This window comes from Chionomys nivalis, chromosome 12 (assembly GCF_950005125.1).
Source record: "Chionomys nivalis chromosome 12, mChiNiv1.1, whole genome shotgun sequence".
NCBI lineage: Eukaryota > Metazoa > Chordata > Mammalia > Rodentia > Cricetidae > Chionomys > Chionomys nivalis.
Genome location: NC_080097.1, coordinates 52693984 through 52717961, shown reverse-complemented (window position 1 = coordinate 52717961; position 23978 = coordinate 52693984). Strand labels below are relative to the sequence as shown.

General features: G+C 47.1%; 1 protein-coding gene across 2 annotated transcripts; it reads left to right on the top strand.

Annotated features, from left to right (window-relative positions):
- Positions 1–13574: 13574 nt before the first annotated feature.
- Amer2 (APC membrane recruitment protein 2) lies at positions 13575–23695 on the top strand. 2 transcript variants are annotated; one of them, XM_057786329.1, is made up of 2 exons: positions 13575–14361; positions 14740–23695. In XM_057786329.1, the coding sequence occupies exons 1-2, from the start codon at positions 13575–13577 to the stop codon at positions 15606–15608; spliced, it is 1656 nt and encodes a 551-aa protein (XP_057642312.1). In that variant the 3' UTR covers positions 15609–23695. The 2 variants fall into 2 exon arrangements, with proteins under 2 accessions (XP_057642312.1, XP_057642311.1); XM_057786328.1 differs by having other exon boundaries at positions 13575–23695.
- Positions 23696–23978: the final 283 nt, after the last annotated feature.

Below are 23978 nucleotides of genomic sequence, written 5' to 3'. Positions count from 1 at the left end.
CCTTCTAGAGCTTCTGTAGAGGAAGTCATAACCTGATTGGGAAGGGAGATTAGTGTTTTGACACTATCCACATTCCCATCACAGTGTATAAGAAACTGGGATTGCTGGTGAAGAACTCACAAATCTCCCCACATTGCTCTGGTGTCTGGTTCCCACCTGCAACGTGTTTACCTGCGAACCCTAGTTGGGGTAAGGATCTTCCCAAACAGGAACTTCTTTCTGGATCCTTCCCTCTTCCTTTGTACAATCCCTCTCTGTGCTCTCAGAAGGTGCCCCCCTCATCCCTCTTTCTCCTGTGGGGTGTATGTCTGTGGACCACCCCTGTCTTAGTTAGGGTTGCTATTGCTGTAATGAAACACCATGACCACAGCAACTTAGGGAGGAAAGGGTTTGTTTGGTACACTTCCACACTGCTGTTCATCACTGAAGGAGGTCAGGACAGAAACCCAAACAAGGCAGGAACCTGGAGGCAGGAACTGATGCAGAGGCCATGAAGGGGTGCTGCTTACTGGCTTGTTCCTTGTGGCTTGCTCAGCCTGCTTTGTTATAGAACCCAGGACCACCAGCTCAGGGATGGCCCCACCCACAATGGGCTGGGCCCTCCCCTATCAATCACTAATTAAGAAAATGCCCTAGCCAGGTTGTGGTGGTACACACCTTTAATCCCAGCACTCGGGTGGTAGATTCAGGCAGATCTCTGTGAGTTCGAGGCTAGCTTGGTCTTCAGAGAGAGTTCCAGTTCCAGGATAGGTTCCAAAGCTATAGAGAAACCCTGTATTGAAAAACAAAAACAAACAAGAAAAAAAAAAAAAGAAACAGAGGAAAATGCCCTACTGGTTTGCCTACAGCCTGATCTTATGGAAGCATTTTCTCAACTGAGGTTCCCTCCTTTCGTAAAACTCTAGCTCATAGCAAGCTGACATATTAGACTAGCCAGGATGCTCTCCTTCAGGGGAATGCTCCAACGCTCTATGAAGATTCTTGCTCCCCTCCCACTGTATTGCTCCTGCTGGCAGATGAGGGAGAGTGAGCAGCATCTATGTCTCCAGCATCCCATGAGAACGAGAGGAGTTGATGGGTCAGCCCCATGTAAATACAATTTCCCATTTACAAACAAGAGGACACAGCAGCATCATTTTCACAAATGCAGGAAAGAAGTCCATCCAGCGTGTTAGGATAACGGACCTCCCATGATGGTTTAAAGACGCTACAGAACAGCATCTGCACACACCATTTATGAGAAAGTTCTGGCTCAATGCTATTGGGAAAACCATTTTCCATCCCGGCATGCTGTTGGAGAAAGGAAGAGAAGGGAGAGGTTTTCTCTGTCTGTCTTCAAGCTCTGTGTCTATCGTGAAGAGCTTTGAAAACATGCAGATGCTTTAAGGTTTGTGTAGCTCCAAGGCTTCCTCTGAAAATCCAGGGAAACTACTTTGGACAGAAAAAGGAGCTCCTCTCTCACGTTTTTCTGAATCCATGCCTGTCAGCTGCACTGTGGTGTGTTATTTACATCTGGGACAATGGGCTTGCGTTAGGCAGAAGCTAAGTGCTTAGCAGAGATTAAGAAGCAGTTTTCCTGGTTGACTCCCAAGGTTCTCTTAAGCAAAATCTTGCTGGTGTGTCACAGAGACAGTACAGAAGCAGGATGAGGAGATATCAGAAAGCTAGGCCGATCTGCCTTTTATCAACACTTGAACCAGCTTCCACACTGGTGCTAGTAGTTGTCAGTGCAAGGCAGGAAGAAAGGGCATCAGCTGGAGCAGGGATGTCTGCTCCTGGAGAGGGAAGGGAACCACGCCCACTTTTCCCACGCTGTCTGTAGCCCACCTCTTGATTTTTTAGAATTTTTAATTTCATTTTGTTTTGGTTTCGTTTTCCTAAATGGTAATATAATTCTCCCAGATACCTTGGCTTCAAATATCTACATGACTACTGAAGGCCTGGGAAGTAACAGTGTGTAAACAGGACAACAAAAATCACCCTGCAACATTTGGCTTAAATTCCCTTTGAAGCACATTGTTTTTCCATAGTTAAGACTATATCGGGGATAGCTTTAAGATGGCCTCACTTGTTTCCTCCTTAGCTCATGTTATCATAAGCATTTTCCCATGTCACAAAAAAATTCTTCATTCGATAATGCAGGGGGGAAATGTATATTATTAGTAACTGACAAAAGAATTCCTTTTAGGGCAAAACTTAGCTTTTGAAAAAAAATAAGAAAAGCTCTGGGGAGAAGCATGGGGACTAATTTGTTAGTTGCTCCAGGGAACTGTGAGCCAGAGGGGGGTGGGAGATGGTGCTGAAAAACAGTCCCAGGCACCACCACCGCCCATCACCGCATCATGAGAAACCGGAAGGCAACAGAGAACCGAGTGGCCCTGAGCAGGGCATGGCAGAGCAGAAAGAGCCCTCCGCAATCTACAAAGCTAATGCAGGGGATATGCATTTTTCATAAATTGTGGTTTAGAGAAATAGGGCATGTTAATCAGAGCACAGGAAAGGCCTGTCTCAGCTGGTGTCAGGCCGATAGTTCCGGGCTTTGGAGAGTTGCTCTGAGTGCCACGGAACATCCAACACGTCTCATTTAAATAACACGTTGTGTTTGGATTAGTTCTTTGGACTTCAGAACCATATGGTAGAGGGCACAAGCTTTTTGAAGGGATGTGCCAGGTGAACTCCCGAATGTCATCAAGAATGTGTGGGTCTATAGTCTTGCAGATAGCTGGCTTACTGTAGTCACTACAAAGCCCTTTGTGGCCCGTAATGTTTCACATTCGCTAGCAAAGTGCCCCTAGTGGCAGAGATTAGAATTACAGTGAATAGTTTGGACTCCTCTACTGGAACTTGGGCTTACCACACCACGTTAGACAAGGCTGCAGAAAAGTGTGGATAGCCCCTGTCACTATGATGTCACGTCTGACCCAGATTCCTAAGAGGATCAAGTTCAAAGAGATACTGACGGATTGGGGGCTACCCCCACAGAGCCAGTTTCTGGAGAGCTGGGAGGGCTGGAAATGGGTGGGCAGCGATGTGTGAAAGATACAGCAAGCAAGGTGAGCCTCTAGCCTGGAGTGCTGAAGCCACAGTTTGTCATGCCCAGAAACCCAGAGTTCTGGGGGCCCTTCAGACAACCCTAACGCTACTATTACTACCAGGATCATGGGTGGCACACAGGGAAAGGAAGATAACACATTTTGACATCTGAGAGTCTAGGACTGGCTTTGTTTGTCACCGTGCTCCTGAGACAGGTGTCTTAGTTAGGGCCACTGCTGCTGTGATGACACATGGCCAGCAGCAATTTGGGGAGGAAAGGGTTTATTTGACTCACATGTGTACATCACGGTCTATTACTGGGGGAAATCAGGGCACAAACTCAAGGCAGAAAGCTGGAGGCGGAAGCTGATGCAGACAGAGGCCTTGGAGGGGTGCTGCATACTGGCTTGCTCCTCATGGTTTGCTCAGTCGGCTTTCTCATACAACACAGGATCACCCGCTCATGGGTGACACTGTCCATACTAGACTGGGCACATCACCCCACATCAAGCAGTAATCAAGGAAATGCCCCTACAAACTTGCCTAAGGCAATCTTACAGAGGCATTTTCTCAATTGAGGTTTCTTTCCCCAGATGATTCTAGGTTATATCAGAATGATAAAAACTAGCCAGTATAGCAAGGTACGAAAATGTGGCTCTCATATATAGTTAGGTTGGTGAATCCAGACATGCATGAACATCCTTACTAGTTTGCAAAAGTTGCAGATCCCTGGATGAATCTTTATGTGAAGAGAGGTCTTTGGTAATGCAGGATATTGTGGCGCTGTTGTTGAATGTGGTCCTTCAAGCAAAGCACCCGCCATCTTTACCAGGTCAGCTGTGCCTGCTTGTAAGCAGCCATCGGAAGCAGGACCATGGATACTTGATGTTCCCTCATAGAGGAAGAACATAATGACGTCTGAATCCTCATCTTAGGGTCCAGCCACTCTCCGGGACACTTGTATGGGATTCTGTCCTTGCTGCACATGGCCTCTGAGGTCTCTGGAGGTGCTAGAGTCTATAAGCTGGGGAAAGTTAGATGAAGGGGCTCCATCTATGTAAATTTGGGGAAGCCATCATCAACACTGGGGGAGACTTTGTGGTATGGTTGCTCTGGGATTACCCAGGCTTCTGTGAGTAACTCTTCATTCATGTTCTGGGATGAGCTCTGGTGGAATCCTAGATTGTCGCTGGGCCATTATGACATTGTTTATGTCTGCTCCAGAGAGGGTTCTCACAACAGGAGCCTTGAGAAATACTTAGATGAGATGTGGGACTGGTGCCCCATAATGACATTAGAGATTTCATAAGAGGAAGGAACGACCCAGGCTCTTTTGTTTGTCCTATTTTGCCATGGAATGTCTCTGCCATGTTGTGATGTAGGAGTAAGATCTTCCTTAATGCTGGGAAGATGCCAGAGCCATCTCTCTAAATTTTAGACCAGACTATGCATGTGTAAGGGACAGTCCAACCGGTGAACCTTGGAAGTCCGTGGCCAGTGATTCTGCAGAGAGGCTATGGAACCGTCTAATCTGCCGCTTCCTAGACCTTCATTCTTAGACAAAGCATATAGTTTCTGTGTGCTGATTTCCTCATCTGTGAAATAGGAAATTCAGTCTCCTGTGACTACTGTGTGGTTGAATGAACATAGGAGAATTACCCAGAACAGCCCTGGCCTACATATATCACCCAATCTGCTTAGAACCAGGACACCATGGTCAAGGCAGCTCTTATTTTTTTTAAAAAAGAAGAAAGCATTTAATTGGGGGCTTGCTTACAATTTCAGAGGCTTGGTCCATTATCATCGTGGCTGATCCATAAGTGGTGAGATAACTGCGGTTGGTATGAGCCTTTGAAACCTCACACTACACATCGGGACACACCTCCTCCACAAAGACCACACTTCCTAATCCTTCTAATCTTTTCAAATAATGTCACTCCCTGGTAACTAAGCATTTCAATATATTATTAGCTTGTGGGGGCCATTCTTATTCAAGCCACAAGGACTAAGGGAGAAAGCTGTGAAGACTTACTAACACTTATCTCAATTACCAAACATTTCTGGTGGAATCAGCGAACATAGAGAGAGCCCTGCCTGGAGGTGGTGGAGTCAGCTTTCTTGAACACACTTGATCACGAGTGGGTAGTGTCAGCATCTAGAAGATGAAAGACTTGGGAGTGGGGAGGGCCTGTCCATTTTCAGTTATTGAACAGACCCTTCTACATTGTTCTCCCTATAAAGTCAAGGTGAATAACAGACCCAGGCTGGTGTGCCTGCCTCCCCTCTCCCAATGTTATTCAGGGTTGAAAAGGAACAAGGTCTCAAGGAACACGATCCTCTTGTCTGCTTCTGAAGTCGCAACTCCATAGCTCTGATGGAGCCCCCATTCCTGACACTCAGTGAAAGGGTCACCAACTGTTTAACAGCTAATGAAAGCAAAACGGGCCGGGAGTTGAAAACTCCCTGTCTTTTAGAGTCTCATAACATGCCCAGATCTGTTCCCCAGGGCCCTGGAGATAACCCCAAAGTCCCATGTAGTTCAGCAGGGTGCTCTTCTTCCACCCTAATCTAGGACATGGGGAGAGATAGCAAGAGGCTAGGAGGGCAGAGCTGCTAGGCCAGACAGGGCTGGCCCTGTGCTGTTCACCATGGGCACCAAAACCAATGGTCTTAGGGCTCTAAATGAGGACAGACTGACCTACAAAATGGGGACAGGTGGTTACTACTACTTACTCTGAAGCCCCACATGGGGTATTTTAATAGTGCTTTCCATCTGTCCAACCTCCGTGCTTAATCCTTCCTAATCTAGGCCGTAACAATTGGGTAATCAGACAAGGACACTCCAAGAAGCCCCGGCCCATAGCTTTGCTGTTCTTTTTGGCTGGAGTTGCTTTTTTTTTTTTTCTTCAGTGTGAAGTACAGCTGACCTACAAATTTCCTGCTAGAGCTTCAGTCTTCTGCTAAATACAAACAGACGCTTGTGAGAAGGAAGGTCGCCCAGAAAGCATAGCTCTCCTGCTTAGGGGAAATCTGAGTCACTATCCCCCCAAACATAGCGGACTGAGGGCTGCTAGGGGTAACACAAGATCCTGGTTTCTGCTACCAACTAAAATGAAGGGGAAAAAAGGACCCTAGTTAACTTGGCTAATGAGCTCGCTGGTGTGAGCCCAGGATGAAACCCAGAGAGAATACATCTGCTGAGATTTCTGTCTTTTGAAAAAAGTAAGCTTGCTGGGGCAGACATGAGAGAAGCACAAATGAGAGACCAGCAAATCCAGATCAGGGTCTTACCCCCAGAGCCCATGAGGAGCACCCGGTAGGTGGTTAGGATGTGGGCCAGAAGGAAGCCTGGCTATTTGGGGATTAACCCACCGTGGAGCAAACAGAGTCCAACTCCCCACCCCCACCCTCAAGGAGACAAAATAACACCCAGGCAGCTGAGCCTGGTTATCCTGGCCTAGCGTCTGATGGAGGAACAAAGACGCTGCCAGCCTAATGAGCTGAAGGGTTACATGTTGCCTCACCTGGGCCAGGCTCCTAGTGCTGCCAAGGGCAGGCGTCTTCTGTGCTCTTCTGTGAAGAGCAGCACCCAGCATGCAGTTGGAATGAATGGACTAGATGGAAGCCCTTCCCAGCATACCCTGGGGGTGGGTGTAACCACAGCCAGGCATTTAATTTAGCTTGTTTCATACAGGTACTAAGTATATTACCTTTAACCCAAAATATTCCTCTCCAAGGAAAAGGCAAAATTCCAAGCTGGGTGTGGAATTCCTAAGCCAGACCTGTGTCAGGTTAACCATGGAGCCAATGACTTTGGAAAAAGAGAACAGCTTCCTTCATAACGGGGCCAAGGGTATGGCACAGGAGAAGGAGTCTCAAGTAGGTCTCCTTAGGAAAAGGTTGGGGGCTGTTTTTAGATTATTGATCACACTTCATCAGGAAGCCATCTCCGTGACCCACATATTAGAAGTGTTAGTTGTCAGCAGGCTCAGCAGAGCACTTGCCTAGTGGGCGTGGTGCCTTGTAGTCAGTTCCCAAAATGCCTAAGCTTATTGGGAGGCAGGGACAGGAGTATCAGAAGTTTAAGGTTATTCCAGAGGAGTACATATAAAGTCCGAGGCTAGCCTGGACTACACAAGACTCTGTATTTTTTTTTAAAGTGGCTAAGGTCAGAGTTAAAGAGTTTGCTGAGCATGTGCAAGGCTCTTGATTTGATCCTCAACACTGCTAGATAAAAAAATAAATAAAGGAAGGAAAGAAGAAGGAAAAAAGAAAAAAGAAAGAAAAGAAAAAGAGAAAGAAAAGAAAAAATATGTACACATAGTTTCTTAAAAACCAGTGACTACGGGAGGTGGAGACAAAATGTTTATCTGGAAGCTTAGAACATGTGTTTTTTCGGGGCGGTGTTTCCTTTGCTTTTAGCAGGTGGTAGAGACTGAATAGGTTTTGAGGCCCATGAAGAATAAAAGAAAGTATGTCTGCTGAGGAGAAGGAGAGTGGGATGTCTATCAGGGTCTGGTCTTATGTGCTTGCCCCTCCCTGGACTTTGGTATATGACTGGGTCAGAACGCATTTCCCTCCCTCTCTTTGTAGCCCTGTCTAGAACAGGGAGGTGAGTGTTGTGGTCTGAATGTTTGTATACTCCTCAAACTCAGGAGCTTAAATGCTAGACCCCAAGGTGATGGCCCTTGGGGGTGATTCAGTCATGACCTAATAATATAAAACAACAACAACAATAATAATAGAGAGGAGATATAAATAAATACAAATAAGATAATAAATGCAATGGCCAACAACTCAGTCTGCGGTATTTTGCTATAATAATATGCGTGAACCAAAAAAGTAAGAAACGGGCCTCTGCTGGGTTGACGCCTGTGATTTGGGCCTGTATCTGACACACAAGCTACCGAAACCCTACATAACATATCAAATGACTAAGGGAAGTAACCCACCTCCCATGTGACAAGATTGGTAGTGCTCACTACCCCGAAGACTACCCATCAGCCCTGATGGAAGTGATAGAGCCACTTGACAGCAGCCCTGTCAGCCACCACTGAGTCCAGTCAGAGTCAGTTTGCGGGAAATGACCAAGCTGACTGACACTATGCAGAAAATGGTCTCTCCATATGTGACCTATCACAGAAATTTGCAAGACTTGGGAAGGACACAGGATAACTGTGGTCCCAACTGCCACGTGGGGTGCATGGAAAATCTCTAGCTTCAGAGGTGAAATGACGTGTTCCAGGAGTCGGATGCAGAGCACACGAAAGCGAAACAAGAAAGTGTTCAGGGAACATGCTTATAGTAGTTGGGACCTATGCTATTGTTGTTGGGGTTCGGTGATGAACCAGGACTGGGGGATTCACTGGAGCAAGAAGACAGAGGTGTAGGAAAAAGACGAGACTTAGCTTTTGGAGGTTGGTGTGTGTGTGCGTGTGCGTGTGCACGTGTGGTGTGTGTTCTCTTTGTATGTGTGAGGTGCAGGTGTCTGCTTCACTTAACTGTGGCATTAGGTCTGCTTCTCTGAGCATTTGTAAATGGAAGGGAGCTGGTATGCTGTATTGGCTGAGTGTTCAGAATCCGCCCCCCCTCCCCCCACTACGCTATGAACCTGCTTCATAGGAAGATAGTAAGAGCTCAGCTGAGGTCCTTAAGAAGGGCTCTGTTCTGCATCCTCTGCCCTGGTAAGCTCCAAAAGAGGAGGGAGATGCTCTCTCTCTCTGAACTCAGAGACTCCAGAGCAGGGGGGTTCTGCCACTGACTGAGAAAGGGGGCAGGAACTGCAGAAGGATCTCAGGATTGTCATTGGGATGGAGAGCCACTTGCTGTAATGGCTGGATGCTAGGGTGGAAGGTGAGGAGCCTGAACAGAGGGCCTCCTCTATTCCCGCTGAGGGGTCCATGCTTGAATATCTGCTGAGTGGGTTGAATCGAGCCTCTGGGTAATGCTGGCTTTGTCAGAAGTGGGGCTAGAGGAGAGTTTTCCTATAATGAGCCAATGTACCCCATGGAGCAAGGGCATAGACTCTGCAGACCTTTCTTCATTCCACTGTATAGAGCCTAGCTCTGCAGCCCCTTCCAGCCTCGCTCCCCAGCTCCTGGCTGACCGTGGACTCTCCTGTCAGGCTTTCTACTTGCTTCCATCGGGATCACCTGACTTCTTGACTTTCGCAGTCCGCGTGACTGCCTTCTACCGCTGTTGCTTGCCGCCAGGGCCCTGGCATCCTGTCTGCACACCCTCTGCTATCTGACCTCATTTGCTGGAATTTTGGCCTCGCCTTGGAGCTGACAGCTGAAGGGACCCCATCCCACCCCACGTTCTAAGATGGAGTCATTTCTGACAGCATCTCTGACAAAACAGAGCAGGAGCAAAGGGAAGAACAGACTGCTGGGGATTCTGTGAGGTCTTTTTCAGGCTTAGGCGCATGAACAGGAGACTTGTCAGAGCTCCCATCAGTATGTCCCTTGTTCTCCTGGATAGTCCTGGGGCACCTTATGGCTCTCACGGTGTACAGAAACACCTGCTCCTCTTAGTCGTCACCGTTTTCTTTGTGTTTACTTGGGCTGGCCATGGTGACACATTGCGAACACATCCAGAAAGGCCATCTACAGACCAGTTATCTTCCAGGGGAACTTTATACCAGAGGAGCCCATGTTTGGTGTGAATTTACCAAGGGATCACAAGGATTTGAACAATAACCAGGGTCAGGATACAGGCGTAGGACAGTCTCTTCTGGGATCGACAGTCACAGCTAACCCTACTGCCACCTTGAGTGTGTACTGCTGACCTCTAGAACTACAGGATGATAGAGCCCTGATGTCTTTAAGTCTCCAGACTTGTGGTCGTCTGCTACGGTAGCTCCCGGAAACAGACTGCAGCTGCTAGAAAAGCCAGACCTGTCACCCGCTGCCTGGCCTGTGTCCCCTGGGTGCCCACTAGAATTGTAGAGAAGAGCTTCTACTTGTATTGGCTCACTTATACTTTTGATTCAGGTACAAAACCGTGAGGACTGGATCCAGGTGACATCCTGGTCTTGGGCATATGGACACTGTGGATACTGTCCCACACAAACCTTTTGGGCTGGACCTTTGATCCTCGTCGAGATGACCGCTTCTAGAGCACACCTTGGAGAAGCATCACAAGCAAGAACCAACAAGAACAGAAGCTGGGCATTTCCACCTAGGGTGGGATCCAGACTGGCCAACTGGTCTTCAGGTGACAAGTGCTGGATAGTCCTGGGGCACCTTATGGCTCTCATTCCCAAACCTCCTTGGTTAAATACTTTAAACACTCGAGGCCAGTTGAACGTAGAGTCCATGAGCTCTTCCATCCTAAATTCTGACCTGCAGCGTCCCCCAGCGTCATCCACAGGGACTTTGAGGGGAATCTTCAGCCAGCCCTTTGCATGTGGTGCTCTTTGGGGTTCACCGGACAGAAAACTCCACTTGGCAAGCTTAGGACAGGGCCAGGGGCTCGGCTGGGTAGAAGAGACTCCATAAGGAAATAATGATAGCAACCGTGATGATGCGAGATCGCGAAGGTTGTTTCTCTCAACTTTTTTTTTTCTTGTTCTGAGTGCCCCCCTTCAAAGAGAAAAGTTCCAACTCAATTTGAATCCTCCTGTGTCCTGCTCACACTGGTTTTCCGGTAAAATCTGTGACTCGTCCATTTGTGGAGACCCTCCTTGTTTTGGAGCAGTTTTGCTGCTCAGCTGTTTCCCGCAGTCCCTCTCTTCATCCTCTCCAACCTCACTCTCGAAATCGAATCTCCACGGAGGGAAGTAATGAAAGGAGATACAATTAAAAAACAAAAAACAAAAACTGGGGTACTTCCGGTAAAATCATCTTGAATCTCTTGTTTGTCTTTTGAAAAATACTTCTGTTTTGTACAAATATGGTCTCTGGCCCCACTTTGTGAAGGTGGTGAGCCTAGGGATTGATTTTTAGGGCCTTGTGCAAACTAGAAAACTCTCCTAGTTATATCCTGAGCCTCTTCTGACTTTTCTTGTAGAGACGGGGTCTCATTACATTGCCCGGGACTGGTCTTGACTCCTCTCTATAGCCCAGTCAGGCCTTCAGCCTTCAATCCTCCTGCCTCGGACTCCCATGTAGCTGAGTTTCCAGGCCTGCACCACCAGGCCTGGCTGTTGCCCATTTCTTCGCTATGAAGAGCAAAGTGCAGTTTCAGGTCTATAGAAATCTTTGCCTGGATTCCTAGCCCTGGTCCTTTATTCTGCCACTCAACATCGTGCCTCTAACTCTAACCCTCAGGCCATCCTGCTGCTCCTGCCCTCTGTCCAACCTGTGTGGTGGTTTTCATGAATCCCTGGTAAGCTGCTTTCTCCCACCTGGGATGTCCCCAGTCAGTCTGGAGCTCGCCTTGCCTGTTGGCTGCACCGGGCTAGCAGATGGCCCTAAGTGCCCAGTTTCCTTCCTCCGCAGGTAGATGACTTGGCACCAAGACGCCTTCCCTCACTGAAGGCTGCTTTGTCTCTTTCTCCCAGTGTCCTTGGCCAGTTTTCTCCCTGGGGATTGAAGAATTCTTATGTAGATGAGTTGCATTTGGCCTTTCTGGGTAGTGGACTGCACTCCACTGAATAAGCAGGCCACCTACTCCAACTCTTAGGCTCAGAGACCTGTGATTTTTCTAGACTGCTTGTTCTTCCTGGTCGTGGTCTGAAGCAGTTTCAGTCTGACATAGTTACCTATATAGTAACCCACATATCTAGCCAGCATGGTGTGTGTGTGTGTGTGTGTGTGTGTGTGTGTGTGTGTGAAGAACCGAGACAGACTTCCAATTGTCCTGCAAAAGCTTTCAAAGAAATAACAAATGACTTTCTCTTTACAGTATACCTCACCTTTTGCATGGCAAATAAGGCTCTTTTCCATCTTGTCACATGGGCAGTTAGAATATCAGGAAATGGGTCAGTGAGATAACTCAGTAGGTAAGCCAGGCAAGCTGATTGTTGGGACCCACCTGGTAGAAGATGACAATTCCCGTAAGTTGTTCTTTGCTGTGGCACATGTGTGCCCAAACACACTATAAAAGAAGTAAGTATTTTGAAAAGAAAAATCATATTTTAAAAAGCAATAGTGAGAAAAGTCTGTCTCACATCCCTGTTCATGGAGGGTTCTGTTATCAAGTGGAGAGAGCTGGCAGGGTTAGAACTCAGAGCAGAAAGCTCCATTGAACCCAATCTCAGTTTCAAGCATTTTATCAAAATGAGGAAGGGCAATGTACTGCTCTGAACTCCACAGCCTAAACGTGAACCATGGAAGCTGCCATGGCCGACAACGGAATCTGCTTAATATAAATAACTCGTAGAAAATAAATACAAGAGAAGTAGGAAAGACTGGCATTTGTATACATATGTAAATAGTATTTGTAAGCAAATAACATTTAAGAATGTTATTAAACATTATAAATTTTTTTTTCAAATCCCTCCCTATTTTGCTGATAAGCCCTTGATTAAGAAAAGTTACAATATTATCCGACATCTTCAAAGTCAGAACACAGGAAAGTTCCCCAGACAGGGTTGTTCTCTGCAATGGAGTTTTTTTGACTCTAGACACCTGTCTGTTTTGTTTTTTTTCTTGTCCTATTGGGGAGGATGGCAAGTGGGTCCCAGGGTGTTTGGAGCCAGGGTAAGGGTGGGCACAGCAGGGACAGACATACTTACCACACCCCTGAATGGAAAAGGAAGGTAGAACCCAGGCCTCCAAGGCCCACTTGTAGGGGGACCAGAGCCTTCCAAGTTCAGCTCTCAGTCTGCTTATTCTATTGTGACCAATTGTAGGCTGGACAGTGACTTCTGTGACTTCAGCCCTATGTCACTGGAGTGTGGGATAAAAGCTTCATGATTTCCCAAAGACCAGGGACTGTTACTATACTTTCGTTACTGAGAGCTGCTAATTGCCACCTGACAGATGGCTGTTGCTTCTGTAACAGGAATCAGATCCACACCATCCGAATGCAGCATCAACCTGAAGAACACAGCACAGGATCCAACACAGGCGTGGACAGATTGGCATGGTTCTTTCTGGCCTTAAAGATCACATGCTAAGACCTATGTTAAGGACCCGAGAGAGACAGGAGGCTGCATGAATTCTGAGATAGATGATAAAAGGAAACGGCCTTGTTCTTTTGGGGCGTGGGCGAGCATGTGTTGATGTCTGAAACTGGGCTCCCAGAAAAAGCTTGGCTAGAGCAGAAACCTGAGAGTCGAGAGGCACTGGGATCCGAAGCCCCATAACTGCGAATTTCATTTTGTTTTTCCTTTCAGCTCAAGTCTGTGACGAGGGCTCTTGCTACAAAAAAACCTATGTGGTACCTAGGGTATTATATAAGCCCTCGGCAGGAGGGGAGATAGTCGGGTCTGTGCGCTTCAACCGCCGCAGTCGTGGCAGCCACGGCGCGGCAGCAGCAGCAGCAGCAGCAGCAGCAGCAACAGCGAGAGCCGCTCAGGTTGATTTAGAACGCGGGTGACAGTGGCCTGGCGCGAGTCTACGGCTGACGACAGCCGCTGATCCCGCTCGGTTTCCATGGAGACGGGCAGGAGCCGCGGCGGCGGCTGCGGCGGCGGCGGCGGCGCGGCTGTCAGCGAGCGCGGCGGCGGCGGCGGCGCGCGCGCGGGGGTCTGCAGGAGGCAGGAGCAGGCCGGGGCCCTCGTCGCAGACATGGACTCGCATTGTGAGTGCGCCGCGGAGACGCCCGCCGCAGAGCCGCCGTCGGGGAAGATCAATAAGGCTGCGTTCAAGTTATTCAAGAAGAGGAAATCGGGGGGCACCATGCCCAGCATTTTTGGGGTCAAAAACAAAGGGGATGGGAAGAGCGCGGGGCCGGCGGGGATGGTGAGAAGCAGGACCCACGACGGACTTGCGGAGGTACTGGTGCTGGAGGGCAGCAAGAAGGAGGAGCCGCCCGGCGGGGGCGACCACGGTGGGGCCCGGTCAAACCCCGGACCCCCCAAAGCCGCCGGGCCTGGCCTGGGCTCCCTGGCCAGCAGCTCGGTGGCCAAGTCCCACAGCTTCTTCTCCCTGCTGAAAAAGAACGGGCGATCGGAGACCGGCAAGGGGGACCCTGCCGAGGCGAGCAAGGCTGGCGGCAAACAAAAGAGGGGTCTGAAAGGGATCTTCAGCAGCATGCGCTGGCACCGGAGGGACAAGCGCGGCAAGGAGGAGGAGGAGAAGGCGGCGCGCGCGGCGGGCCCGGGCAGCCTAGTCCTGCCCGGCTCGCTCACCGCCAGCCTGGAGTGCGTCAAGGAGGAGCCGCCCCGAACCGCGCGCCGCCCGGACAGCCCGGGCCAGGACGCCCCGCGACACGCAGCAGGTGAGCCCGAAGGGGGAGAGCAGGCGCCCGCGTCCGCCGAGCGCGCCCCGGCGCGGACCTGTCTCGAGGCCGCGAGCCCCGCCGGCCCTGGCGACCAAAGCGCCCGGGGAGAGGACGCCGAGGGGCATTGGCGCGCGGAGAAGCCCGGGGCAGCCCTCGAGTCGGGAGCTGGTGAGGTCCAGGCGGCCGAGGATGCGTCCAGGACAGGTGACGTTCCGATAAAGACTGTCCCCCTTGTCGACTCCGAAGGTGGCAGCGGCCGGGCGTCTGCCGTCCCTGACCCTTCCTCTGTTGATCCACCCTCAGACCCGTCGGCAGATCGTATTTGTTTGATGTTTTCTGACGTGACTTCACTGAAAAGCTTTGACTCTCTTACAGGCTGTGGAGATATTATTGCAGACCCAGAAGAAGAGGCAGGTCCCAGCTGTGACAAGCATGCCCCCGGGCCAGGCAAGCCAGTGCTCTCTAAAAAGAACCCCAGCGAGGTGGCCTACCAAGGAGGAGGGGAGGAGATGGCCAGCCCAGATGAGGTGGACGACACCTATCTCCCAGAATTCTGGGACATGTTGTCCCAGACCGAGGACCAAGGACAAGGGCCCCAAGAGGGCGCAGCGAAGGCGGCCACTGCTTCAGACACCAAGCTGGCCTCTGAGACCTCCAATGATGTCCGGTGCGGGGAAGTAGCCAAGGACGTGTCCTCTGTCAAGCGCAGGAGGCTCCACAAGATCCCCATTGATCCTCAGCAGAAGGAGGAGCTCAAGCACCCCGAGAAGGAGCATCAAGAAGGCGTTCCTAACAGCGACGAGGGCTACTGGGACTCCACCACTCCTGGTCCAGAAGAAGATAGCGCCAGCAGCAGTAAGAAGGCCATCATTCCCAGGGATAGCGACAGTGGCGATGCCCTCTATGATCTCTACACTGAACCCGAAGGAAGCCCAGCTGCCGTTCCCGCCACGGAGGACCCACCCTGCTTATCCCGGCTAAAGCCGGTGTCTCCAGGCACCATCACCTGTCCACTGAGAACACCAGGCAGCTTGCTGAAGGACTCTAAAATCCCTATTAGCATCAAACATCTCTCCAATCTTCCGTCCAGCCATCCTGTGGTGCACCAGCAACCAGCCAGGAGTGAGATGCCCAGAACAAAAATCCCCGTTTCCAAAGTGCTGGTCCGCAGGGTCAGCAACCGGGGTTTGGCTGGGACCACCATCAGGGCAGCAGCATGCCATGACATTGCCAAAAAGTTGTGAGGTCTCCAAGGCCAAGGAGGATGGATGGGCCATGTGTTAAGGAATACAGCACTCCCTCGGAAACCACTGAAGGAAGCTCGCTTTGCCCAAAGCAAACAATTTAGGACCCACCCTTCTCCACGTGGCCTAGCAGTCTTTGTTGGAGACAGGGATAGGACACCCTGGGAAGGGAATGTTACACCTGGAGTTCAGATAAGTTCCTGAGGATTCTTTTCTAGCACTTTCCTTTCTCTTTTAAACTTAAAAAAAACATCTGTTTTTTTTTTTCTTCTTTTCTTTTTAACTCGTGGATCACTCAGAAGTAGCCTTCCCTTGCTTTTGCAGAAAATAAGATTTAACCAAATCTAGTGAAAATATCACACCAGGTTATCAGGCTGTTCTAGAGTCAAGAGGGCCTTGAGGAATCACTTAACAACAGGATTCTTGCCTCTTTCCAGGAAAAAAAAGGGGGAAAAAAAAAACCCTTTGCTTATCACTGTGTGGGAAACACCTGCAAAGCTCAAAGATCCCTGTAGTTATGTGATGGGAAGAGGGGAATGTTGGCTGCAGAGAACCTCACAACGTCCAGTTGCCAGATACACAAATAGGTAAACATCTGTCTCTACGAAAACAGAAAGATTCTAGTTTGGTTGGTTCAGATCACTTGTCTGAGGAGAAATAAAAGGCTAATGATTAGTTTATGTGGTTTTTTTGTTTGTTTGTTTGCTTGTTTTTGATTTTTGGATTTACTTCTTCCTCTTGGTGCAAAAATGAGGATCAGGGAATGATCTCACTAAATGCTAAATACCCAGTATTTTGTCATGTGTGAACTTCAACCTTCTTACGTGTAGGTAATGCATATTTTAACAGTTTGCCTCATGGTTAACATTTTACAACTCGTCAATGATGTAGAATTTAGAGTCTGGTCTTATAGCTGAGATATGATGACAAACCATTGTGATTCTTTATGCACTGTAGCCTGGGGCAGGGATACTTCTGATTTAGGAGGGTTCTTTGCATATATATCTATATAGATGTGCTATATATACATATATATACATGTATATATGTATGTATGTATGTTACTGATGCCCTTGAACAATGCATTACCTGGCCTTGGTTAACAGTCCATTTCTCAGCCCAAACCAGAGATTTTACCTTACTTATAAAATGTTGAATCCAACCATTTCCCCAAGGTTAGAGGAAGTGCGCAATGAACATATGAAGAAGTAATAGAAAATACAAGTTTGAAACTATTCATTTGGCTTCTGCTGTATAAACCTGTGCCTGAGACAGCTGTGTGCTTCCTGTGACACTGCCAGGCCTAAGCAATTCTACTAAGTTATTTTTGAGAAGTGGTTTGATTCAATACGTGCTTTCTAATATTTAGGCTGAAACGCCAATGCCTTGGCAGTTTGAACAATATAGTGAAGGGGTTCCTCGAATGCTCTTAGTGTCTGATGATTAAACTGATGTCTTCTGGAGATACATTTGACTAAAGGGCTGGAGCTTCTCCCAGAGGTGCTGCGGCCCATCAGGAAGATGGCACATAGCCCAGCGACCCTGCATGTGTGTGAAAGAGATGAGCACAGTGTGACTCGAGTTCCAGAGAGATGCCTAAGAAAAGGTCTGCTATTTTGTGTTTTAAGATTTTAGTTCTATTTTGTAAAAGAAGAAAAGAAGCTAAATATATGAAAACTTATTTTAATAGTACGAAGGAAGCAAAAGTAAGTGGACATCAAGGAAGACTTGATAAGGCATAAAGGAACCTGTTCCCATTTTCAGTTTGTGGCGACTCCCTTAGAAGAGGGGGTAGAGGTCTGCTGCATCCCTGAGTTAGATTACTGACTTTTACTGTGTTGTCTCAGGTCCTTGATGCTATCGCCAAGCAATGCATTAAGTTTTAATGTCCCTGTGTCTAGAGATGAGACCCTCCAGGTACGCATCACTCTCAGTGTTGGCCTCATTCTCAGAAACCATACAAGCATCTCAGACATGCTCAGGAATCCATCTGGATAAAAACTACCAGACAGAAGACATCTCAGAATAGCTGGGGATTTGACAATATTTTGAAAGTCACTTTGCCCTTGAGAAAAAAAAAAACTTTAAATTTGATTAGTATTGATAAACATGTATAACCTCCAAAATGTTTGTTTCCCCCTAGAACCAGAGAGGATATAAATTATACTTCAAACAGGGAAACAAAAGAACTTTCTCCTTGTGCTTTTTCCTACAAAGATTAGGCTCACCTTTGCACGACTGCATGGCTGGGTTTTGTTTGCGCTTGTTCAGCTGTGTAGGAAAGGTAGCGTGTGAAGAATGGCTTCAGCCCTTGTCAGAGGAATGGCAGGTGGTTGCTGAGGCCCCTGAAGCCACTCCTTCAAGTGTTCCCAGTCACCCTCTATGCCATCCTCACTTTAGAAGTGAAGGAAAAGTTTAGCAATATTTACCTTAATTTCCCCTGGCAATTGACCAGTTACAAAAGACTTAAAGGGCTTTATTTATAAAATTCTTTTCGCCACACTTCCCTCTGCCCCTGATTTTTCCACTTTATCCTGTACGTTTAAGACCAACACTCTGCCAGTCCAGTAAAGGACTTGACAGTGAACTAAATGTCCTTAGTCGTTAGCAGGTAGCACAGTGGTCAGCTTTCTCCAAACGCAGAGTAGGGGTCAGAGCTGCTTTCTTGGGCCAAGGGTTATTTTGTCTTATCTGTGTTTAAAAGAAATTTCTAGATTTACATGCGACTGTTTGTAAATTTGTTATCTAATAGTCTTCTGAGAATTTGACAGACTTCATTTCTGACTTTTTAAGAGAAAGGTCAGACATGAGCACATGGGGATTTCTTGGTATGTACAGTTCTAAGGTCCATTGGGTTGGCACTCTTTGGCTAAAGAACTGCCCCAAATCAGCCAAATCAATTGTGGGGCAGGAATTTGTCTGTTTAATGGCTCTGCACAAGTATCTTTAATATCTAACACACACACACACATACACACATACACACACATACACACACATACACACACACATACACACACATACAGACACACACACACACACACACACACACTTAAAGCCAATTTAGTCCTGTCATGGCTCTCCTGGCAGTGGAGGCTTTTATTCTCCTCCATCGTGGAGTGGGAGACATTTCATTTACCACAGCATTTCCAATAATCACTAGAGGAAAGAAATTTTTATGACTTCATGTACTAACAATGCAAGGCAGACCATCAGGACTCCCTTGAGATGCATTTTGCACAAAACTTACCTGCCTTCTGCCATGCAAATTCAGTGTTTCATCCATGCAGACGACGCCTTGCCCAGCTTAGAGGGCTTGCTCTCTCGTCTCAGTTCTTCACTTATTGAAATTAATATACAAAGAGCCCTTTGATGACTCTGTTGTCGAAGTCAAAGGCTCTATCAGGTGTTAAGATTTCTTTGGCCAAACTTTCTAAGACTTTCCCTCTTCCCCTCTCTGATCTCTCTGGGGAGGTCTTTATTGAGAGTGTTACCTAAAGAGTTTGACTCCAGTGACTTTATTTCTCCTGTTTCCACCATAGTTATCTGCCACCCTGGGGTAGTGCCAATATCACACTCCCCATGTTGTTGGCCTTCTGGACTATGTTAGCATGTTTGGGATCATGAGACTATCACATGTTGTTGGCCTTCTGGACCATGTTAGCATGTTTGGGATCATGAGACTATCACATGTTGCTGGCCTTCTGGACCATGTTAGCATGTTTGGGATCATGAGACTATCACATGTTGTTGACCTTCTGGGTCATGTTAGCATGTTTGGGATCATGAGACTATCACATGTTGTTGACCTTCTGGGTCATGTTAGCATGTTTTGATCCTTGCTTTTTCAGTCATTGTCAATGTCTTCCTTTCACTGGGAGTGTGAGGACTTGGCTCTCTGTGCTTGGTCCCTACTGAGACATAAAGAGTCATCTACACTCTGCTTCCCTCATGAGTGTCAAAAAAAAAAATTAACACAAGAATTTTCCCGTTGCCTCTCCTTGTCACCAGGATGGCCAGTGAGAAGGCTCTGCATAAGAGAATCCAAACACCTCAGCTAACCTTGGTCCTACTCTTTCTGGGCCCACTAAGAAAGGTCTCAATTATCTGTGTAAAAATATCTTAGTCAAAATTAACTGAGTCAAAATATCTTAGACATTTTGACTCGCTATACAAAAACATTGATGAACCAGCGAGGGATGAACAAGGTCTTAGCAGAGTGTCCCTTAGATGCTGTGTGGCAGAGGGGCCTGCTCAGGAGGACCTCAGGGTGCTTAGTGTTTCCTCAGAGTGATCGTTGATTGTGTCACTTGGGTCTCTGCTCTCAAGACTTTTCAGTGGCTCTCAGTTCTAGAGCGCTTCTCTGGCCGTTCCATTCTGGTGATGGTTCAAGAGAAACAGTTTGTTGCAACAAAAGCCACTTAGAAAAGAAGTGATTGCTCTGCCTGCAGAGAGATGAAGCCTTAGAGAGGTGGTTTGGAATTGAATTAGGGAGAAGAGTTCTTTCTTGAATGGAAACAGGGAAGGTTAAAGCATCACAAAGCCTCCAGCTGACATACAGCAGCTTTTATGATATTGACTTGAATACAATCCAAAGCATATTTCCAGGATAGTCACAGCATCTAACAATTTAAAAAATCCAGTCCAGTTGGGGGCTTACATGTGGCTGTGCTGTTATTGGATTTTCTTCAATATTCTTTAAAACACTTTCATTTGACCCATCTCTTCTTTGCATGTTTTGCATTTGTACTTTTTGCTTATAGTTTTTATGTTGGAGCAGAATGGTGGTAAATCAAGTCATACAAAATCTTCTAGTGGCCCAGCCCTTGCCTCTGTGTGCCGGTGCTCCTGGGAGCACTGAGTAACTCCACTTTCTTAACAGGTGTATGAAGTGACATTGTCTCCCTGATGGGACTTTGATTCAGACAATCTGACCCTTTCATTGCAGGCTCTCTCTCTTTCTCTCTCTCTCTCTTCCCCTCTTTCCGTAGTCTCTGAGGCAGGGTAACTGTTTAGTGTCCTATGTAGTAACACAGGAGCTAAGAGCTGCTGACGTTACTGACCTCACTTCACTTCTAACAGGAAAAGCGAGCTCACATCCAAGCTCATGAAATTAGCTTTGTGTCTAAGACATTGGTGCTTGGGTCACATACAGGGGAGCCTGTAGCTCCTTGTTCCTCTGTGCTCCAAAAGCAAACAAATGGCTTCCTTCTCTTTGGAGCACCCTCTCCTTCCAGGGATTAGCATGGAAAGTACAGACACAAGTCTCTTCTGTTGTCATGGCAACACCTCTTCCCCCGATAAGATTTTGGCCATTCCAGGCACGCCTCACTTGCTTTCCTACCTTAAGCCTGAAGTAGCGTTGCTTTGAGTAATTTGTGTTCCATTCATTGCAGTAAGAACATTCAGCATAAAGCCTGTCCTTTTCAGTTTTTACGTGTACAATCCAGTACATGTGACTACAGGCACACCACTTAGAGCAGGCCTCTAGAGTTTCCACACGCAGGAGTAAGGAGCATTTTCTTGCTCACTGATCAGCCATGCCCCCTCCTCCAACCCTGCTAACCACCATTCTGCTCTCTGATTCTAGGAATCGGACTGTTTTCAATACCTCAGAGCAGTGGGATTTGGTAGATTTTATGCTTGTGTGACTCGCAGCTTCACTGAGTGTAACGTCTCCCAGACATCATGCCTACCTTGTCATATGTTCAGGGCTTCTCCCTTTCTGGATGCTGATCCAGTTGCGCTGCCTGGATACTGTCTTTTATTTTTCCAGTTACCTGTCAATAGACATGATATTATGTCTTGGCGGCCGTGGATAATGTCCTGCTGTACATGAGAATGGAAATAGGTTTTCAAGATCCTCACCTCAAGCCTTTCAGATAAATACCCCAAAGTGGAATTGCTGGGCCACACAGTAATTTTAATTTTAAGCCTCTGAGGACCTTTTATCATGGTGTGTTTCCCACGGCAGATGCAGCATTTTACACCTCTAACATCAGCACACAAGGGCCCAGCTTCTCCACCATCAACTGCCTGTCTGTTTTCTTCTCAAATGGAAAGCAGCTGAATGCCCCTTTGCCCCGGTTCAAATCTGTAGTCTAGATGTAAGCACCTGCCATCACAAGCCATCTGTTCTGTTTCCCCAGTGGCCCTGGAATCTTGATCTACCTTTCCAGACTCATTAATTCGCTCAACTGGTACTTACTGAGCACATCTGATCATTTTGTGGTTAATTCTACGATCGCCCATAGGCTAGGCTTCCTATAGTGTTAGAAAGGAAACTCTCTACTTTGTTTTACACCCTTGTCTCGATCGCTCACAAGAACTATGTAAGACTTGTTTGGGCTCCATTTTCCAGACGAAAAAACTGATTCTTGAGGAGGTTGAGGATCACTGAGGCCTGAGTCACACATGGAGTAACGGATAGCGTTTGAACCTGACCCCATAGCTCTGCCTTTAATTAGAGATCTTTGTTCGGCCGTCACACCCCTTTCAAATTACTCATTTTAAGGTAGAAACTGATTGATGTTCTCAACTATAAGATTCTGACTCCATTTTTATGGTGGTGGAAGTCATTTAAATGATTCTTTCATGTAAAACTGGACTTGGGTTTTAAATAGCCATTGATGACCTTCATAAAAATCTATGTTAGTGTCCAAAAGGTTGATTTTTCCTATCTAGGTCAGTTAAAACTGGGGGCCATAGCCCCCAGTTATTTAGATTGTACGTATGAACTGTATAATCTTATCTCTGTTTTGCCAAGAATATAGCTAGAAAAGCAATTTCAGTGGGGAATCCATTAAGCCTTGTTTCCTTTCTCTCTGATCCCAGGGGGTGCCTTTCTCAGTGTTTAGGGGAAATCAGTTTGAAATTGCATCAATATCACAACTAAAAAGATTATTTTACTCATATATATGCTACCTGCCTTTGGTCAACTTTTTCCGACTCAGTGAACGGGACACAGTGGGAGAATCGATGCTGGTCCTTCTTACGCTGTTGAACTGTAAGCTAGGAGGAGTCAGGAGTTGTATGTAATAATTAACTTTCTGCTGGAAATGAGAACACACATTTCAGATGCAGTTGTGGTGCCTGGGTCTTTGAGATGCATCCAACCTTCTCAGAGATCTTCATATCTGGATCACTTAATAAACTAACGTAGAAATACTAGAACATGTGGCCCCAAAGCACAGGGTCATGGAGGGCAAATGCAGCTCATCGCTGTGTACGGCGTGTACGAGGCTGGTATCTGTGACGCGGCCTCGGAAGCCAGGTGGAATTAATGAGAGCTCTTAACTGCCTAATAAAGAACTGCTGACCATTTTCACTGCTTCCAGAATAAATTTAGTGGAGCTGATCTGATTGATAGCTAGAGGTGGATTCCGGCAGAATGTTGGAGAGAATGACTCTGACGACGTAGAAGCCCTGTCATTTGTCATCAGCGGCCCAGCATGCCCCTGATGAACTTCAGATTGTCTGATCCCCAGGCAGCATCTCAGAGTGATATTAGGAAGTGCAGGCTGTCGGGCAGCGGTGACTAAGGAAATCCAAGCAGAAACTCCCTGCAGGACAGCCTTCCTGATGGAAGGGCCTTCCTGGCGGGAGAGCCTCTGAGGACAGGGCTTGGCTGCATCACTTTTGTGCACAGGAGGAAAATGGCTAGGAATTGGTAGGCTTATATATATTATTTTTATAATAGAATGTTAATCCTCTGAAAAACATCAAAAAAGTTAGTCTTCTAGAAAGAACTCTATGCTTTCCAAACCTACTTCAAAGAAGGGTTCTAAACACCGATAGGGTCCTTTATCCTTCGCTACTCCAATGGTCTAATGGGATAGATGAATCGATGTTTATATTTTTAAACCTGTAAATATTTTTATTTTGAATATTTTGTATATTTGTTGATATACTTCCATTTTGTGCATATGTACTATTGTGCATGTTGCTGGTTTTGACAGCCACTCTTTTAACAAATGTAAGCAGGTTGGACGAATGCACTCTCCGCTTCCATTCACCTTACACTGAAAATACAACGTTGTCACGTTAACTGTTGTGTTTAAATCCTGTCAATAAATTCTGTCGCTCCTTTGCAGTTAAAGCAAAATCTCTTGGCTGTTATTTTTCCAGGATCATTTTTTTTTCTTTCCCCTAGACTTTTAAATTTTTAGGACATGTATTAAGGACACTGAGGAATGTTGTGTGCGTTTACGTGAGGGCACGTGAGTGATCACACATATGTGTGATCTGTGTATGTGTGTGCACATCTATAATGTACCTCTGTGTGTGTCGTATGCCTGTGGTATGTGCGGTGATGTGTGATTTGCGGTGAAATGTATGGTTTGTGTGTGTGTGTGTGTGTGTGTGTGTGTA

Coding starts and splice junctions, on each gene's coding strand:
- Amer2 (XM_057786328.1), top strand. CDS start 13,575: ATGGAGACGGGCAGGAGCCGCGGCGGCGGCTGCGGCGGCGGCGGCGGC.